The 18,588-nt window shown below is 38.2% G+C and overlaps 1 protein-coding gene across 4 annotated transcripts in view; it reads right to left on the bottom strand.

The window, feature by feature from the left end:
* Nucleotides 1-3,824: 3,824 nt before the first annotated feature.
* Nucleotides 3,825-18,588, bottom strand: part of MYOZ1 (myozenin 1) — a 37,330-nt gene continuing 22,566 nt past the window's right edge. For all 4 annotated transcript variants that reach the window (XM_034435274.3, XM_034435276.3, XM_034435277.3 and 1 more), the window contains 3 exons: nt 13,583-13,850; nt 9,054-9,222; nt 3,825-4,383 (listed from right to left, as the gene is read on the bottom strand). In XM_034435274.3, the coding sequence (XP_034291165.1) occupies nt 4,152-4,383; nt 9,054-9,222; nt 13,583-13,850 (669 nt within the window). In that variant the 3' untranslated portion in view covers nt 3,825-4,151. The remainder of the gene's footprint in view (nt 4,384-9,053; nt 9,223-13,582; nt 13,851-18,588) is intronic.

Raw genomic sequence — 18,588 nt, 5'->3', positions numbered from 1 at the left:
GATGATTCCTCATGTAACCTGGACCCATGCCATGAGGTCTTTATAGGTAATAAACAACCCTTTGAATTGCATCTGGAAGCAAATGAGCAATGAGTTCTAAACAAAGAGCCAAAAAGCAGGCACAATGAAAGCACCTACTGGGCTTTTTAAAAAGGAACATTTAAAAAAGCTATTCATTTTAGATCTTGTCATCTTCAGATGGAGTGAAAATTTTTCCCCAAACCAGTCCTTGGAATGCCACAGAACTGTACCGTTGATTTTCCAAAGCCACAGGCCCAAGAAACAGTTAAACTAGAAGCTACCATTCACATATTACCCTTCTAAATTTAGGAGTTTTGTTCCCAAGATGGAAGTGGGAAAGAATTGCTCCTACAAAAGAATAATATGTTTGGACATATTTGTTTTTTGCACTTAGGAGCCAAGAGGGAGCTCCTTGCCTGGAACCAAGATATCGCACTAATCATTATCAGAAGACAGGTGCACATGTATCCATATTTAAATAGTTGCTTTATTACAGTGGTTCGCAACCTGGGGATCGCGACCCCTTTGGGGTCAAATGGCCATTTCACAAGGGTCACCAAAGCCCTCTCTCCCCCCCCCCACGCCTTCACTCACCCTCACCCTCACCCTCTGCCTCTGTTGGATTGCCGTTCGCCGTTCGCTTACCCCGCCCACTCCCAATCTATTGCTGCTTCCTGAGTCCCAGCTGATGGCTAGAGGGAAACAAAACATTTAAATTCTTGCTGCGGGGCTTCAAAGGGCCGCCCTACATCTGATCAGTGTTAAAAGAAAACAAATGAGAAGACCGGTGCCTGCAAAAATAGAAAAAAACAGCCCCTTTCAGCTTCAGCATACGTTAATTACCGTAAGTAGATTTGATCAGCCTCCAGACTCTCAGCTGATTTGCTCTCAGCTGTTTTGCGGAGGGCTCTGTTGCTAGCTGCAAAGAGAGGAGCAGATTTCTTTTCCCCTAGCTATGCTGAAAAAACGAAACTGAAAGTAAAGCAGGGTCTTTGTTGCAACTGACAAAATGCGGCAGAGAGATATTTCTTTTTCTTTTTCTTTTTCCTCACCAAAAAAGATAGATGCAAAACTGCAAACAATGGGAAATTTAGGGCAAAAGAGGAGGTTCAAGATTTTAAAACACAAAAGAAAAAAAGCTCTATTTAACTAGGGAATTGTAATAATTGAGATACTATTAATTGTATATTGTGTTGAAAGCAGAAATGGTTAAGTTGTGGTTTGGAGGAATATATGGGGGAAATTATTTGGTTTATTATTATTGGTAAATATAATTAACTGATTTGTAAGAAATGGGATTGCATGGAAATAATTGGAATATTCATGTTCATATTGATTGATATACAAAAAAGATAGTTTTATAACTAATTGATTTATATTAAAATGTTGAATTTGTATTAAACAACTGTATTACATAATTACATAATTAACCAATGTGAGGATGGATATAAAAATAGATGACAATGGGAAGGGGTATAATATAGAATAAAGGGGAAAATTTGAATTTGATTAAGATTAGAGATGAGGATGAAGGGTAATATTGGTTTTTTAAAAAAATAGATGAGGAATAAATATGGCAAAAAGAAAATATAGAAATTGTAAATTTAATTGAAATGACTAAACACTGGTTAAATTTGTGAACCGGCCAAATACTCTGTTCAAAGAAAATACATTGTATGTTTGTATGTGTGTTTCTAATTATTGTTATTTATTAATATTTGTTCTCTTTTATTCTTTAAAGTTTAACAATTCATTCTTTATTTTAATATCTTTATATTTGTTTGGGGTTGGTTTTCTTCCCTTTCATCTTTTTTATTGTACAGCAATCTTTCTCCTCAAACCTACCACCTCTCTCTTTTATTTCCTTCTTACTTTCTCTTCCCCCTCTCTTCTTCTCCTTCCTACTTCCTCTTCCTTTTTTCTTCTCCTCCTCTCTTCCTCCCTCTCTTACCCTCCCTCCTACTCTAATTTCCCTTCCCTTCCTTCATCCCTCTCTATTGCTGTATCCTTTTATGCATATGGACTACTCAGAGGGCTGAAAAAGTTATTTTTGACTGGTCCTCGCACTTTTGAACAGTCCTCGAATTTACGACTGTCCTCACATTTTACGTTTTTGTCCTATCTTGTCACCATGGTGAAGAGAAGCAGTTGTGAAATGAGTGACACGGTTGTTAAGAATGCTACAATGGGCATGATGACCAGTCATAAGTGCGAAGACCGGTCAAAAATGCGAGGACCTGTCATAAATCACTTTTTTCAGCCCTCTGGGTAGTCCTTTTGTGCACATGGACTACTCAGAGGGCTGAAAAAGTTATTTTTGACTGGTCCTCACACTTTTGACCAGTCCTCGAATTTACGACTGTCCTCACATTTTACGTTTTTTGCCCTATCTTATCACCATGGTGAAGAGAAGCAGTTGTAAAATGACTGACATAGTTGTTAAGAATGCTGCACGGGCATAAATGTGAGGATGGTCATAAGTGTGAGGACCAGTCAAAAGTGCGAGGATCTGTCAGAAATGACTTTTTTCAGCCCTCTGAGTAGTCCCTATACACATAGCCATGGCCACCCGGTCACATGACCAGCTAGGCACACCTACCCAGTCACATGACCTCCAAGCCACACCCACAAAATAAGCCATGCCCACAGAACCGATAGTAAAAAATTTTAGAACCCACCCCTGGTTGGGGGTCACCACAACATGAGGAACTGTATTAATGGGTCACGGCATTAGGAAGGTTGAGAACCACTGCTTTATTATATCTTGACACGAAGCTGGAAAGAAAGCATACCAATCTAAATCTTTCTACCCCTGTTAATTGCGTCCTTAATAGGTTTGTGCTGCATTGATGTCCATAAAGAATAACATTTCAAGGACCATGATTGATAGATTCGTCACTAGAAATTCCAGCCGTGCCCAGTGTCATCTACCACAAGGAAGGCCACTCCAATTGGTATGGACAATTCTCTGGTTATTCCATGCACTCAGAACTTTTTGATTGTTTTTCTTTCCCATTTTTCCCCAAATGATTGAATTTTTTAAAATGTCAATTACGATTTTACAGGCTAGCTGTCAGCTAACAGCCAAAAATTAGATATTTTGGGATGTTTAGGCTGCCGTGTAATGATCATCCAGATTTGTGGATTGAAATGCAGCTGCTGATTAGTATCATAAATCAATACATCCAGTACAGGTACTATATATGAAATCTTCAGAGAAGGAGTTTATGGGTCAATCCCAGACACTTTTCCTGAACTAATCAATATACATTTCATATTCAATGCTAAGAAATACATTACAAAATTAAACACAGGAGAAGTTTCATCCAGCATATTATAGTGGAGTCAATTATGAACTCTTTAATTTGTAGCAGGCCTAAAATGCCACATTGGATTGTTAACATGTGATTATCATTCATTTTAACAAATTCTTCAAGATTATTTTATGTATTTATGAGATTTTTTAAAATCCCACCTTTCTTATTTTGTAAGTACCTCAAGATAGCAAACATAATACAGTACTCCTTCCTCTTCCTACTTTCCCCACAACAGTCCTGTGAGGTGGGTTGGGCTAAGAGAGAGGGCCAAAGACTGAGCCAAAGTCACCCAGGCAGTTTTCATGCCTAAGGCGGGACTAGAACTCACTGTCTCCTGGTTTCTAGGGCAGCACCTTAACCACAGCACTAATCTTGCTCTCTGTTTCTTAATCAAGTTTCTGATTCGTGCTGTTTCCTGAATGAAAATCAATCAAGGGAAGATCATCTCATAGACAGAACCCATAGAACCAAGGAAGAAATATCACATTGTTTTCTATCTTTATAAATGCTTTATTCATTTTGCCAAATGACAAAACAATGGAACAAAGTTGGGACAGAGCAGACCGGAAGAATTAAGTATCACAGGGTTTGTATTTATGCTTTGGAGTGCAAATAAAAAGACTGACTCTTTCTTTCTCTCTCTCCCTCACTATTTTAGTGCTTTGTTTTCTTCAAACTCCAATATGGATCAATACCACAGCAAAGATGCATTAGATTGTGGTTGTCCTTAGGGCAAAGTTGAGAAATTTTTGCATGTTCAGCTCCTTAATATAGACATGTAAATGAACAGATTAATGAAAGGAAAGGGGATTTCTATAATTCTTCTGTTTCACCTGCTGGTGGTACATTCACCTCAATGTTGTATTCAGTTGGTTCTCCTGACCCCAGCCAGGGTACTGGGGTCCTGTTAAAGGAGGGTCGATTGGAGACTTCTTGATTATATACAATAAGAGGCTCAGGTACCAAAGGGCCAACGTCAAATTCAGGCATTTGGAAGGTCATCAGTTTGATTGCCTTCTCATATCCCCCATACGGCATTGCAGTTCTAGGGAAAAGTAGAATCAACCATCAGGGTTTATAGATGTTATATAGTCTTTTCCCACCAACTCAGTAGATCAACAGATTTTAGCTACACGTGTTCCTTTGACAAACCCAATCACTCCAGTCCTGTATTAATAACTATTTCTAGTTCTATTTCTAAGCAACCAGGTCCATTTTTCTCTCACAAAAAAGAGTGCATTTCAGAAAATTAAATAAATAAATGGAGAGACAAAATCCTCCGTCATAAATGTAGCATGGAAATGTGTAGAAATATACTAAGATAATAATTACGTATATATAACATACATCATTTACATTATAGATTATATAAGGCACATTCAATTCTAAGAAAATTATTTAAAAGGAAGATGTAGCTGATTCAAAATCATTATCAGCTATTCAGTGATGCTGGTTCAATGTAAAAACAGTTCTTCAATACAAACAAGCATCAATTCGTAGCTTGGCAATTTTAGTTTTGAATATCAGTAATGTTTTCAATCTACCACATTGTGTAGAATCATGCTGGTGCCCATTTTTTAAAAAAGTTTTTTTTATTACATATGTAGTTAATAAATAAAAACATTATCAAGGCCGCACTAGAGTATGACCTTTAAATTATATTGTTTGATTGCACACTAGCCAAATGTTTATACTTGATTTGGCATTTTTATCCATCTATTAAGTCTTTTCCAAAGACATGGGATAGGTAGATGTTCTAATATTATTATGGTTCCTCATACAGCCAGATCTTTAGATTGGATTGGCATTTCTGTCCACCTATCAAGCCCTTCTCCAGAAGCTGGGATAGGGAGATATTGTTGGTTGATGATGTTAAAGGTACTGGTGCTGGATGTAAGCTATCCAAATAGAACTGCCTTTTGCAGTTGACTGAGTGGCATTCTTGATGCACTCTGACTTGGTTGTTTTCTTGCAGATGTTTTATTACCAAACTAGGTAACATCATCAGTACTAGAAGGGAGTGAATATACATTACACTGCCCTGGTGGTGTAGTGGTTACAATGCAGTATTGCAGCAAACTCTGTCCATAGCCTGGAGTTCGATTCTGATGGGGCTCAAGATTGACTCAGCCCTCTGAGGTTGGTAAAAGGAGGACCCAAATTGTTAGAGGCAATATGCTGACATTGTAAACTGCTCAGAGAATGCGCTATTGCTTTTATTTTGTATACTAGTGGCTTCTGTCAGTGTTGGTGGAAGTTGTCTTGGCTGTTGTCTATTGTTGGCTTATTTGTCTGAGTTTGTAGTTTTTTTTACTTTATTTCATTTCATTTTATAAAATTTGATGTTAGTGTTGATCTATTATTTTATAAAATTTGGTGTTGATCTCTACTCATCTGGGCGTTGATTGCTGGTGAGGAGATGTTTTAGCCCTTTTTGGCTTTTTGATTATTTCTTTTGAATGGTATGTAGATGTTGTTTATCTCTGTGTGTCTATTGATGGTTGATATGTCTAAGCTAAGTTTCAAAGAATTGGAACTGTCAATGCTGATGGTTCAAATGGTGCTCCAGATGTTTTAGGATTGCATCCAAGGGGCCTATTACTATTTGTAATACCTTTGCTTTCTTTTGTCACAGTCAGGTCTTTTATTTTGTGATTTTTTTTTCTAATTCTTTCTCTTCTATTCTGCTATCTCTAGGAATGGCAACTTCCACTATTCCAACTATCTTGCCCTTATTGACAATTGTTAGATCTAGGATGTGGCAAATGCTTTTTAATTTGAATTCTGAAGTCCCAGAGCACTTAACTTCTTCATTTTCTATTACTTTGTATATTTTATGGTCCCACAAGTTCTTGCTTGCAGGCTATTATTTCTTGCAGCTATTCTAATGCACCATTATTGCTAGTGATTGTTCGTTGCAGTCAGCCAGATATCCATACTGGATCTGGTATTTTTGTCCACCTATCAAGTCCTTCCCAAGGATCTGGGCTAGGCTGATGTGGATGTTTGATGGTGTTACAGATATCATCACAGGATGTAAGCTGTCCCCATAAAGCCACCTTTTGCAATTGACTGATGGTGAATCCATCAATGCCAATGATGTTCAAGTGATGCTCCAGTTGTTTTGGGATTGTACCCAAGGCACCTATTACTATTGGTACTACCTTTGCTTTCTTTTGCCACAGCCATTCTATTTTTGTTTGCAGGTCTTTGTATTTTGTTATCTTCTCCAGTTCTTTCTCTTCTATTCTGTTGTCATTAGCCACTATACAGACTTTTTTGTCTTCCTTATCAACAATTATTAAATCTGGGGTGTTATGTGATAGGTGCCTTTTGATTATTATTACTGAAGTAAAGAATATACATAAAAAAACTAAGCAAGATTGCTTCCATATTAATAACTCACTCTTTACAAGAGTTTAGGGAAGACAACTGACAACATTCCAGTATATGTTATCTTAATGCCTTTTTTCCTAGACCACTAAAACTGTGGTCTCCTCTCCATTTAAAATATAATTGTAGGATTTTCTTATCAACATAATGTGACCAAACAGAATAGTTTCAGGACTACTGTATCTTTAATGAAAACTGACCTCATTGCAGCTTCTCCCTCTGATTATTTCCTAACTGATTCAGAATAGCTTTGGTGACGATTGGCACACAAGTACATCTTAATTAGAAACTAAATTAGAGGAAGCCAGGCATTAAAGCTCTCAATGTAAAACAAGATTTCAACAGTTATGAGGCAATGTATTTTTCATGTTTCACTATGCTGAATTAGAAAAATAATAATTTATCACTTTTATAGGATGCCTGATTCCTGACATTTGAAATAACAAGGCAAATTCTGATTAAATTTTAAGGCACCTTCTTTGATGGGAGTTAATTTGGGTCAAATAGGATCTTGTTCAGGGAAATTGGGCTTAGTAACCTTGTATCAAGTGCAATGAATTTTATTTTCTGATCTGAAGAAAAGCAGTTCTTTATAATGAGGATTTTATGTAAGCAGTCCAGATTTTTCTATGTTGTTCTATCCCTAGTATCCAAAACATACTTTATGTCACATATTCTCACATATACATTTCCCCAGATTCACATGTTTTCCAAGTATACTCCATTGTTCTTCCGGTTGATTCTTTATATCTTTTCTATATATTTCTTCTCAAAGTATAGGATCTGCAGAGGATTTACAATCTTGTAGGTCAGATCTATTATATGTAGTTATTCTAACTATTATACTTAGTTCTATTAGTTCTAATAGTTCTATTAGTTCTAATAGATCTATTATACTTAGTTAGTTATTGTAATAACTCTAGTAATTAACAGCCACTGTCCACTTCCAGAGAGAATGAGTACGAAAGGCTAAAAGTTTTGTTCTTCCGGGCCAATTGTTAACTCCATGTGCTAGAACAGGGATGTCAAACTGCCGGCCTATGGGCCGGTTGCATCACATGCAGGCCATGCCCACCCCAGCTCCGTGAATGGGGAAAATGTCGTGAAACATCACGTGATGGCAACGTGACGCAGTAAGTTTGACACCCATGTGCTAGAAGATGAGGTCTATCTCTTGTGTGCTAAGAATTTGAAATTCATTCCATGTTGAATTCTTTCTCTCCCACAAGAAGATGTGGGAACAGAGCTATATAGGGACAAAGGGGGTGTTCTAGGAAGGAATGAGGGAAAGCTGGCATGTATTTTCAGATTGGTGGGAAGCTTAAGAACAGGCCATATGATTGATCTGTGCTATTCCAGGGAATGGTCCAAGGGTAAAGCTGGCATCCAGCTTCTTAGTCATTGTGTGGAAGTGAGAAAACTGATAGAAAACCAGACATGAGTTGCAGTAGCAGTGATAGGATCCTTTCTAATAATGCAGAGCTCTTGTAGAAGTCTTTGTTGTGTTTCACTAACCTAATTTAACTCTTAAGAAAATCCAAGCAGCATTAATTCCCCAAAGAAAATGGGAATAGTGTTGTAGTCTCAGGTATGGGCTGTTCATTACCCTCAAGTGTAATCCTGAAGCTGCTTGTTTATCACCTCACTCTAACTGGATTGCCATTTGGTTCTGATGCTAAAGCAAAGCATTAACAGTATAGGAACACTCACTGCGGCCAACTCACTGTGGGACAATTCAACAAATACAAAAGTTAAATTAATTTCAATGAAACTGTGGCCAATAATAATAAAATAAAGAAAATAAATTCAGAAATACAAGAGTTGTAATAATTTTGAGGAAAATGTGGCCACCAACAGTAAAATTAACTGAATGAAACAATACAGCATGGATACAGCCGCCCTGGGTCTTCGGAGAGGGGTGGCATATAAATTGAATAAATAATAAATAATAATAATAATTGTCCTGTGGAGAGTTGGCCGTGAAGAGTTGGCTGCAGTGAGTTGGCTATGGTGTGTTGTCCTAGACCCATGATGGCGAACCTATGGCATGCGTGTGGGCACGTGAGCTGTTGCCCCAGTTCAGCTCTGTCGCGCATGCGCACATGCCTCCCACCAGCCAGCTGGTCTTCAGGTCTCTGCTGCGCATGTGCAGGGGTGGGGCATGTGCAGAGGCATGCGCACATGCGCACATGCACAGGGGCTGGGGCACATGTGGGAGGTGGGGTGCATGTGGGGGGCGGACACATGTGGGGCGTGTGCGCATGCACAGGGCCCACGCACGCTTTGCATTTGGGGGGTTCGGGCATGCACATTTTCCCTTACCTATTGAAAGATTTATAATGACAGAGGTCAGCTTTGGTGCCATTAGACAAGGGATCAATGCTGAATTCACTTTTCTCTTGTGGGGTAATGCCTAGGGCTCTTTCCCATGGAGAAATGTAGGTCTTAAAAAGGGAAACTTTTCCTTTCCCACTCCCACTTTTACTTTCACCTATAATATAAAGGAAAAGAAGAAAACTTAAGTCAAGAGAAAACATATAAAGCAACATCCTGAACTGAGGGATGAATACAGATAGTCCTCATTTTATGACCACAATTGAACCCAAAATTTCCATTGCTAAATAAGGCAGTTGTTAAATGAGTTGCACACCATTTTACAACCTTCTTTTGCCACAGTTGTTAAATGAACTACTGCAGCTGTTAAGTGAATCATGTCGTTGTTAAGCAAATCTGGCTTCTCCCGTTGACTTTGTCAGAAGCCAACTGGAAAGGTTACAAATGGTAATCACATGAACCTGGGATAGTGCAACTGTCATAAATACATGTCAATTAGTAAGTGCCTGAATTTTGATTACGTTACTGTGGGGATGCTGCAACTGTTGTAAGTATGAAAAACAGTCATAAAGTCACATTTTTCAGTGCACTGTAACTTCAAATTGTCTAAAATGAATAGTTTTTCATTGAGGATTACCTGTACTATGCAGAATCAAGTGAATGATGGCAGTAAAAGTTCTTTCAAGCATATACTTAACCAAAGCAACTAACGTCTGTGCTCAGAATATGCTGTTCAACAAATTATCCATTTTTATGAACTATATCTTTTCCTCCCTCCTATTGTGGCCCGTCAGCGGCCTGTGCAGCTAGTAGCTGATTCCAACAGCGAGGAGGCTGGTGTGGTGCTGCGCCAGCAGCCTGTGCAGCTGGCACTCGAGTCAGACAATGAGGAGGCTGGAGTGGTGCCAGAGGTGGGGATTGAATCAGGGCCTTCAGAACCTCCAGAAGCTCCTATAAGTGAAGAGGACGAAGAGGAGGAGCCTCTTCTCGATGCATGAGGGCGCAGAGGTGCCAAAAGGCAGGAGTGGCTCCTCAGGAGGAGGTCTCCTCGAGAGTAAGGCTTGGGGCTAATTGGCCACTCCTCTAGCCTATTTAAGGAAGGACGATGACTGAGGCAATTTGCAGGAGACAATTTGTTCACATTCCTTCATGTTTGGATTTTGTTTCTCTTATCAGTTTCCTGCAAATTGCTTTTGGGCATTCTGCCAACCACAGTAAGATTACAGTTATTATTGTTTGGATTTCTTGTCGGCTGTTAATGAATTTAAATTAACAGCCTTTGTTCGGAATAAACTGATTTAAATTAGTAAACTAAGGTTTGTACGGACTTTGTGTGTGCTGCGTTCTTTGGGTCCATAGCTGGGGCAGAACACCTCCCCATATCACTCTTCTCTTCTGTGATAAGCATAAGTAGTCCAAAATTTATGTTGTTAAGGAAGATATTTGTTAAGTGAGTTTTGCTCCATTTTACGACCTTTCTTGCCACAAGTTGTGGCAAATTGTTAAATTAATAACCCGGTTGTTAATTGAATCTTGTTTCCCCATTGACTTTGCTTGTCACAAAAGGAGATCGCATGTCTCCAGGACACTGCCACTGTCATAAATGTGAGTCAGTTGTCAAGCATCTGAATTTTGATTATGTGACCATGGAGATGCTGCAAAATACGTAAGTGTGAAAACAGTAATAAGTCACTTTTTCAGTGTCGTTAAAACTTTGAACAGTCATTAAATGAATTGTTGTAAGTCAAAGACTCCTTGTATTATACAAAATACAGACAAGGAGCAAGAAATACTAAGAGAAAGAAATTAAGGGTGTGAGAAAAAAAGGAAATCTAACTAAATCTAGTTTATACCAACAAAAGTTACTATGCCTCCCTACATTTCTTTATCCTTGCAACCCATCCTTGATTCGCCACCTCCAAATACTAACATTTTTCAATTTTCTTATGCCTTTTGGAAGTTCCTAGCCACCCCTACCCTGTGGAACATTCTGCCCCCAGAAATGAGACAGGCCCCCCGCTCACCTGGCCTTTTGGAAAAGTGTGAAAACATGGCTCTGTACTGCACGGGGCTCACAGAGGAGCATGGAGATGTGAGATTAGTGCCTTGAAAACCCCTCCCCTTCCTTTTAATTAACTTTTAACATTGATTTTTCAACACTTACTCTTTTTAACATTTTTATATACTGTTTTTATGTTTTTATATTTTATTTATATACAGCCCAGAGTTGCTGTGTGAGGGAGATGGATGGTTTCAAAATATGGTGAATAAATAAATTTCATGAGATCAATTCAACCACATTTCCCTTGAATCTCTCCTTCCTCTCACTCTTCCTTCATATATTTGTTCTACAATTTGATCCCTATTTGTTTTCCCTTTATGGCAAAACCACTTCAATGGACTTACTCTCTTTTGTGTTCAAGCCACATTCATCATCCATTCATTATTTACACTTTTTTTTCATTATACCACCTACACTTTCCCCATTCACATTTTTATGGATCTCTAAGCTGCAAAAGTCTCACTCCTTGATAACAAATAGGGCTCTTATATAAAGCTATTTTCATTTCTATCAATAAATGTTCATCCTCCACATTGGACAATGAACTAGCTACCTTTGCGTTAGTATTTGCACATCCTAACAGTTTTTCACTTACTTCTAACTATTTAGTAAATATTCTACAAAGTACACAAATACACCTACTCACTGTAATTTGTTTACTACCTTGTCTTTGATATGTTTTTATAGTTTTGAGATTCTTTTTGATAATATAAAAGTTAATATAATTTGCTACAAAACATTTGGGTTCTCCCCAGTGGTGGGTTTCAAAATTTTTTACTACCGGTTCTGTGGGTGTAGCTTGGTGGGCATGGCATGGCTTGGTGGGTGTGGCAGGGGAAGGATACTGTAAAATCTCCATTCCCACCCCATTCCAGGGGAAGGATACTGCAAAATCCCCATTTCCTTCCAATCAGCTGGGACTCGGGAGGCAGAGAATAGATGGGGGCAGGGGCAGTCAGAATTTTTACTACTGGTTCTCCGAACTACTCAAAATTTCCACTACCAGTTCTTCAGAACTGGTCAGAACCTGCTGAAAACTACCTCTGGTTTATTTTATTTATTTTATTAGTCATATTTCTATGCCGCCCACTCTCTGAGGACTCTGGGTGGCTTACACCAAAGACTAAATAAAGACTAAGTAGCATATTGCCCCCTAACAATTTGGGTTCTCATTTTACCCACTTCGGAAGCATGGAAGGCTGAGTCAACCTTGAGCTGATGAGATTTGATCCGCTGATCTGCTGAACTAGCAGTCAGCTGAAGTAGCTGCAGTACTGCACTCTAACCACTGCGCCACCTCAGCTCCTAGGAAACAAGGGTTCTCCCTTGTTTACATACAGAAATCCATATTCATGCCTGTTCCCAAGCAACATCCCATTAATATCATCACAAACCCAAAAACTGATGTAGCAAAAACTTAATTCATACATGATTTATTCAGGGTTCCATTATTGTGAATGAATGAATGAATGAATGAATGAATGAATGAATGAATGAATGAATGAATAGAATGAATAGAATGAATGAACAAGTGTTTTAGCAATTTTTTAGCTAAGGATAGATCATAGGAAGCAAGGAGAAATAAAAATAATAAGGATGGGACTAATTTAGAGAAAAAAGGAAAAAGGGAAAAGACATATAAACCATGGTTACATAATTATGCTGTAGAATTTCAGAGTGCTTCAGCAAACTCACTAGGCATTGTGGAACATTTCATATTTTTGAGGGAGATGCAGTGATACTTGACAGTTGTTAGGCAACATACAAAGTACTAGCTGAAAATAGTTCACAGTTTTAGAACATGGATGCTATGAAAAAAATGACTGAACTAGTAAAGACACAGTGAATTAAGAAAATTTGGGAACTTCATCATTAAGAAGATAAGGGAAGAGAGGTACATGCAACTTTCAGGAAAAAAAGAAGGGATTAGATTTGTCCCAATTTTTTCTCCAAAAGAATTTAAAATATACAGTACTTTGGTTGAGGAGATATCATTCTATATAATATAACTCCAGGCTTTCAAAAATGTTTTCATATCATGTAGGAATCTCAGTTAAATGTTTCAATCAATAAATCAAATAGCTTTCCCCACACTTTACTGCTGCTTCATTTGAATAGGGTAATGGTTACCAAAGAGCTCCAGAGTTTTTAATTAAACTATATGGATAATAGAACTACCAATTTGTATCCTTTTCATGTATCTATAATTAAGTTTACACTTGTATCTGTCATAAAATACATGCTTGACGAAAAATAAATAAATAGAATAAAAATAAATAAATTGTGGTCAAAAAAGAATTACCGGGTATGTCCTTTTCTTCAAAGCCAGTTCAGACAATGTCAGCAGTGAAATTTTTTCAGATATATTCAGATTTAAGAAAGATCTTGAAAAGAACAGGATTTTCATATTAAGCATTTTTCTTTACTCATCTATTGGATGAAAAGAAATACTTACCTTTTCCACCCCCAGTCTCCTTTCCATTTCCACCTCCATCCACTCCTCCCCCTCTGCCAGCAGATCCCTCGCTGTGGCCAGTGCCAGTTCCTCCAGCTCCACCTTTGCTCCCAGGCTTTGCAGGAGGAGTGGGAGGATATTGCAGTTTGGTGGATCCATATGGTCCTACAGTTACACCACTCATCATTCTCCCACCACTATGAGTGTATCTATAGGAATCAGCTCCATAGTGTCCCCCAACAGATGGGATAAACCTCTGGAAGTGATCCTGGGGAAGAAGATGGAAGGGAAATGTAAGGAAAGAGGAGGAGAAAGTAGAAGAAAGGGGCAAAATTAAATAATTGTTAAAAAATGAATCCCATATTTCTTTTTTATATGCTAATATTACTGAACCTATTGTGCTTGGCTGATGAGAACAATATGTTGATTCATATCCAAATGAATTAGTGACTTCAAGAAACAACAGTGAGAAGTGCTATCACTGATAAGTTTAGTATTTTCAGACTATAAGATGCACCTGACTATAAGACACACCTAAATTTAGAAGAGGAAATCAACAAAAAAAGTTTTTGGCCTCCATGCACCCCATTTTTGGGTCTTTTCCAGCCTTTTTTTGGCCAATTTTCAAAGCTTTTTTCGGCCCATTTTTGAGGCTTTTTTTTCAGGCTGTTTTTTCCAAAAAAAATTGGCCCAAAAAAAGCCTAGAAAATGGGCAGAAAAAAGACTGGAAAACAAGCAGGAAAAAGACTGGAAAATGGGCCAAAAAAGCCCCCCAAAATAGACCGAAAAAAGCCTCGAAATGGGCCGAAAAAAGCCTCAAAAACGGGCTGAAAAAAGCCTAGAAAACAGGCCAAAAATGGGGTGTGCGGAGGCAAAAAAAAACAGCCAGAGGGTTGGTGGGACTTCAGCAATATTCAGACTATAAGATGCACAGACATTTTCATCCCCTTTTGGGAGACAAAAAAGTGTATCTTATAGTCTGAAAAATACGGTAATTTATGAATTTAGTCTTTTCCAAGTGGAAGTCCCCCTTCTTCCTGCTTCACAAACTGCTGTTTGCTCATAGGAATGCATGCATTTGATTTCTTCTATGTGCAGCACAGTTTAGGGAAGAAAGTTCTTTAGGTTGTAAACAGGCTTCCAGTATCAGCTATCTGGGCTGCTAAATATAGGTGAGTAGTCATGGAATACCCAAAGCCTGAGTTATCATACTCTCTTTGCTGCATTTAGCACCAGTCATAAAGCTTCAGAGCAGGTCACTGAATATGCAATCTGGGCACAAAGCTATTAGCAACTGATTCTGACAAAGCTCTGGGGAATCTCCCTATCCTATACCTATACCTATATCAGTGCCCTATTTAAGGACAACAAGAGAGGCATGAGAATACAGAAGAAGAATATGTAGGTGCATAATATAGTTAGGAAATGCAAAGAGATAAAAAAAAGTTAGCTGGGTAGCTAGCTACTAAGATAATCAATGCTAATGCTAGATTAAGCCATTTTGTGCTTCAGTGATGACAAGAATTGGTCTCACTTTATTCAGGGATATTCAAGTTTTTGATAAACATGTGCATTCCAAATTAATACAGTATGTTAAATGTATTCTCAGCATTCTGTATGGCAATGCTGTAAAGAGCATTTGCTCAAAATGAGTAGAGAAGCAAATAAAAGCAATACTGTTGTTGGCATCTAGAAGATGTGAATGACTTCCAAAAATAAAATGCAGATCTTTCAGAGGCTTGAAGTATTATGGAACTATAATTATTTTGCACATGACAGAAGATTCTACCAATTGTCCTTTTTTTGGGAAATTCATGACTTGGCTTATTGACAGCTTTTTTCTTCATAGAACAGAGGAAGAGCATCAGCTCTCCCAATTTAATCATGATCAAGAGGAAAAAATTAACTGAGGAAGTAGAAGTTGTAGGAACTCCAAGGGAAACAAACTATAGAAGAAGAACAGGCAGAGTTGGGGGACGGAATTAAGCACATCATCAGCATAAAGTCGTTATGGTCCATAACGGTCCAAGTCCAACCCCACTTGAATTCCGTTGACTCTTATCTGTCACCAATTTAGTATTGAACTTTAGTTGACTAGATTATTATGTATAGGCTTGAGCAATAAATCTTTAAACTGCAACTTAACGTAATAACATATGGTCCTGATTCTTTGTGCATGACACAAATCATGGTGCAATTCTGGATTTTGCAAGAGACTAAAGTTGAGTCAACTCCAATGCAAATTTCATATTTTTAAAAATGGATTTTAATATGTTTAAAGTAATGTTAACTATTACTGATATTTTCATTAACAAGCTAAATGATCATATGAATATATAGTCTCCTTGACACTTTATTCGAAGAATGCTCCAAGTGGAGGAATTATTGATTGTGGTTCTTTAAAGTTCAGTTCTAGTCCTGTTCAGGTAGTCCTTGACTTACGACCACAATTGTGCCCAACATTTCTGTTGTTAAGTGAAACATTTGTTAAATGAGTTTTGCCCCGTTATACGACCTTTCTTGCCACATTTGTTAAGGGAATCACTGTAGTTATTAAGACAGTAACACAGTTATTAGTGAATCTGGCTTCTTCATTGACTTTGCTTCATCAAAAGATTGCAAAAGGGGATCATATGGCCCCAGGACACTGCAACGGTCCTAAATACGAGCCAATTGCCAAGCATCCAAATTTTGATCATGTGACTGTGGTCATAAGTGTAAAAAAGGTCATAAATCCCTTTTTTCAATGCCTTTGTAACTTCGAGCAGTCACTAAACGTACTGTTATAAGTAGAAGACTATCTGTACTCTTCTACATTTGTTTTAATGGCGGACAAGGTTGATGAAATTATGATTATTATCCTTCATTAAATTTATATAGCTGTTCATCTCACTTCCATGACTCTGGATGGCCCACAAAATTAAACAAAATACAAAAACACCCCAAAAATAACAGCAAATATAAAATAGTTTGCATTTAAATAGTTTTTAAAGAAGCAGCCTGTCTTGTTTTTATTGTTTTTAATAAAATTGGAAGAGATGGACAGGCTGTTTTATAAGATGTGTACATGAGACAAAATTTAGTGGAATATTTAATACCCCAGAAAAAGGTTTTTCAAACTGTTCCACAGTTCAAGGAGGACCTCGAACATGATGGAGTTCTGGGAGAGACCCAAGGCAGGTGGAAAAAGAATCACTCACATACAACATTCCAAATCCTTCCAGTAATTAATATAACCAACAGATTTTCCAAACAGTGATTTGTAGATGCATTTGGCAAAGCTGTACTCACGCTTTCTCACCACATTGATGATGATGGTTATAAATTGTGAGCTAGATAAAAAGAAAAGATAACCTCAACAGAAAAAGGAGTAATACTTTTTATCTGATTACTAGGTTTATGGTCTCCTCTCAGAAAAACAATCTTCATGAAACTCCTTTTGTGTATGTATTTCAGCTTTGAACTGTAGCTGCATTGTGCAACTTAAAATGCCCAAGAAATTAATAATAATAATAATAATAATAATAATAATAATAATAATAATAATAATAATAATAATAATAATAATAATAATTTTATTTATATACCGCCCTTCTCCTGAAGGACTCGGGGCGGTGTACAGCCAAGATTAAAAACATAAATATACAATATCATAGTTAAAATTAATTAAAATCATTAAATAGTTTTGGCCAAATTTTAAAACCCAATATTAAAACCCAGTTTAAAATCATTCAGTTAGACAGCCCCGCCTGTTGGAACAGTAGGGTCTTGAGGGCACAGCGAAAGACCCGGAGGTCAGAGATGTTACGAATATCCGGGGGCAATTCATTCCAAAGGGCAGGAGCTCCGACAGAGAAGGCTCTCCTCCTGGGTATCGCCAGCTGACATAACTTGGCCAACGGTACCCTGAGGAGTCCCTCTCTGTGGGAGCGGACTGGTCGGTGAGAGGCTATATCCTGGTCCTATGCCATGGAGCGCTTTAAAGGTGGTGACCAACACCTTGAATTGCACCCAGAAGACCACTGGGAGTCAGTGCAGCTCGCACAGGAGAGGTGTTACATGGGCGTAACGAGGTGCACCCATAACTACCTGCGTGGCCGCATTCTGGACCAGTTGGAGCCTCCGAGTGCTCTTCAAGGGGAGCCCCATGTAGAGAGCATTACAGTAGTCCAGACGGGAGGTGACAAGGGTGTGAGTGACAGTGCGCAAGGCTTCCCGGTCCAGAAAGGGACGCAACTGGTGGATCAGGCGAACCTGATAAAAAAAAAACCCTGGCTACGGCCGTCATATGCTCTTCTAAAGACAGCCGTGAGTCCAGGAGGACACCCAGATTGCGAGCCCTCTCTGTGGGGGGCAAAGATTCACCCCCAATAGTCAGCGATGGCACCAGATGACTATACCGGGACGCCGGAAGCCACAGCCACTCAGTCTTACAAATTCATTTGTAGTTTGACAGAAAACAACTTTTTTTTTTTTTTAATTTGATTTATATGCCGCCCTTCTCCGAAGACTCAGGGCGGCTTACAATGTGCTCAGCAATAGCCTTCATCCTTTTGTATATTTATACAAAGTCAGCTTATTGCCCCCACAAACTGGGTCCTCATTTCACCTACCTTAGAAAGGATGGAAGGCTGAGTCAACCTTGAGCCTTGGCGAGATTCGAACCCTGCAGTAATTGCAGGCAGCTGGTCTTAATAAGCTTAATAACAGGGTGCCTTAAACCCCTGTACTACCAAGGCTCTTATTTATTTATTTATTTATAACTTTATTGCATGTGATTGATTAGTTGTGTGAACATAGACATTGTTAAGTACATTTTAACTTTAACTGACTTTAGGTCAGTTGACTGACTTTGCGGGAAAAACTTTAATTTGAAGAGTAGTATTATAATTGTTAACATAGAAACAAACAAATATTAACCAGTCATGGTTCAGAGTGATTTATGATCCAAATTATATGCCAGGAGTAGTTTCCCAACTACAGCAAAATGTTCTTTTTATTTCTAT

The sequence above is a fragment of the Pantherophis guttatus genome, chromosome 6, assembly GCF_059756535.1.
Source record: "Pantherophis guttatus breed Tessera chromosome 6, ASM5975653v1, whole genome shotgun sequence".
NCBI lineage: Eukaryota > Metazoa > Chordata > Lepidosauria > Squamata > Colubridae > Pantherophis > Pantherophis guttatus.
The sequence above is the reverse complement of the archived record's forward strand: the minus strand, read 5'-3'. Positions and strand labels throughout refer to the sequence as shown.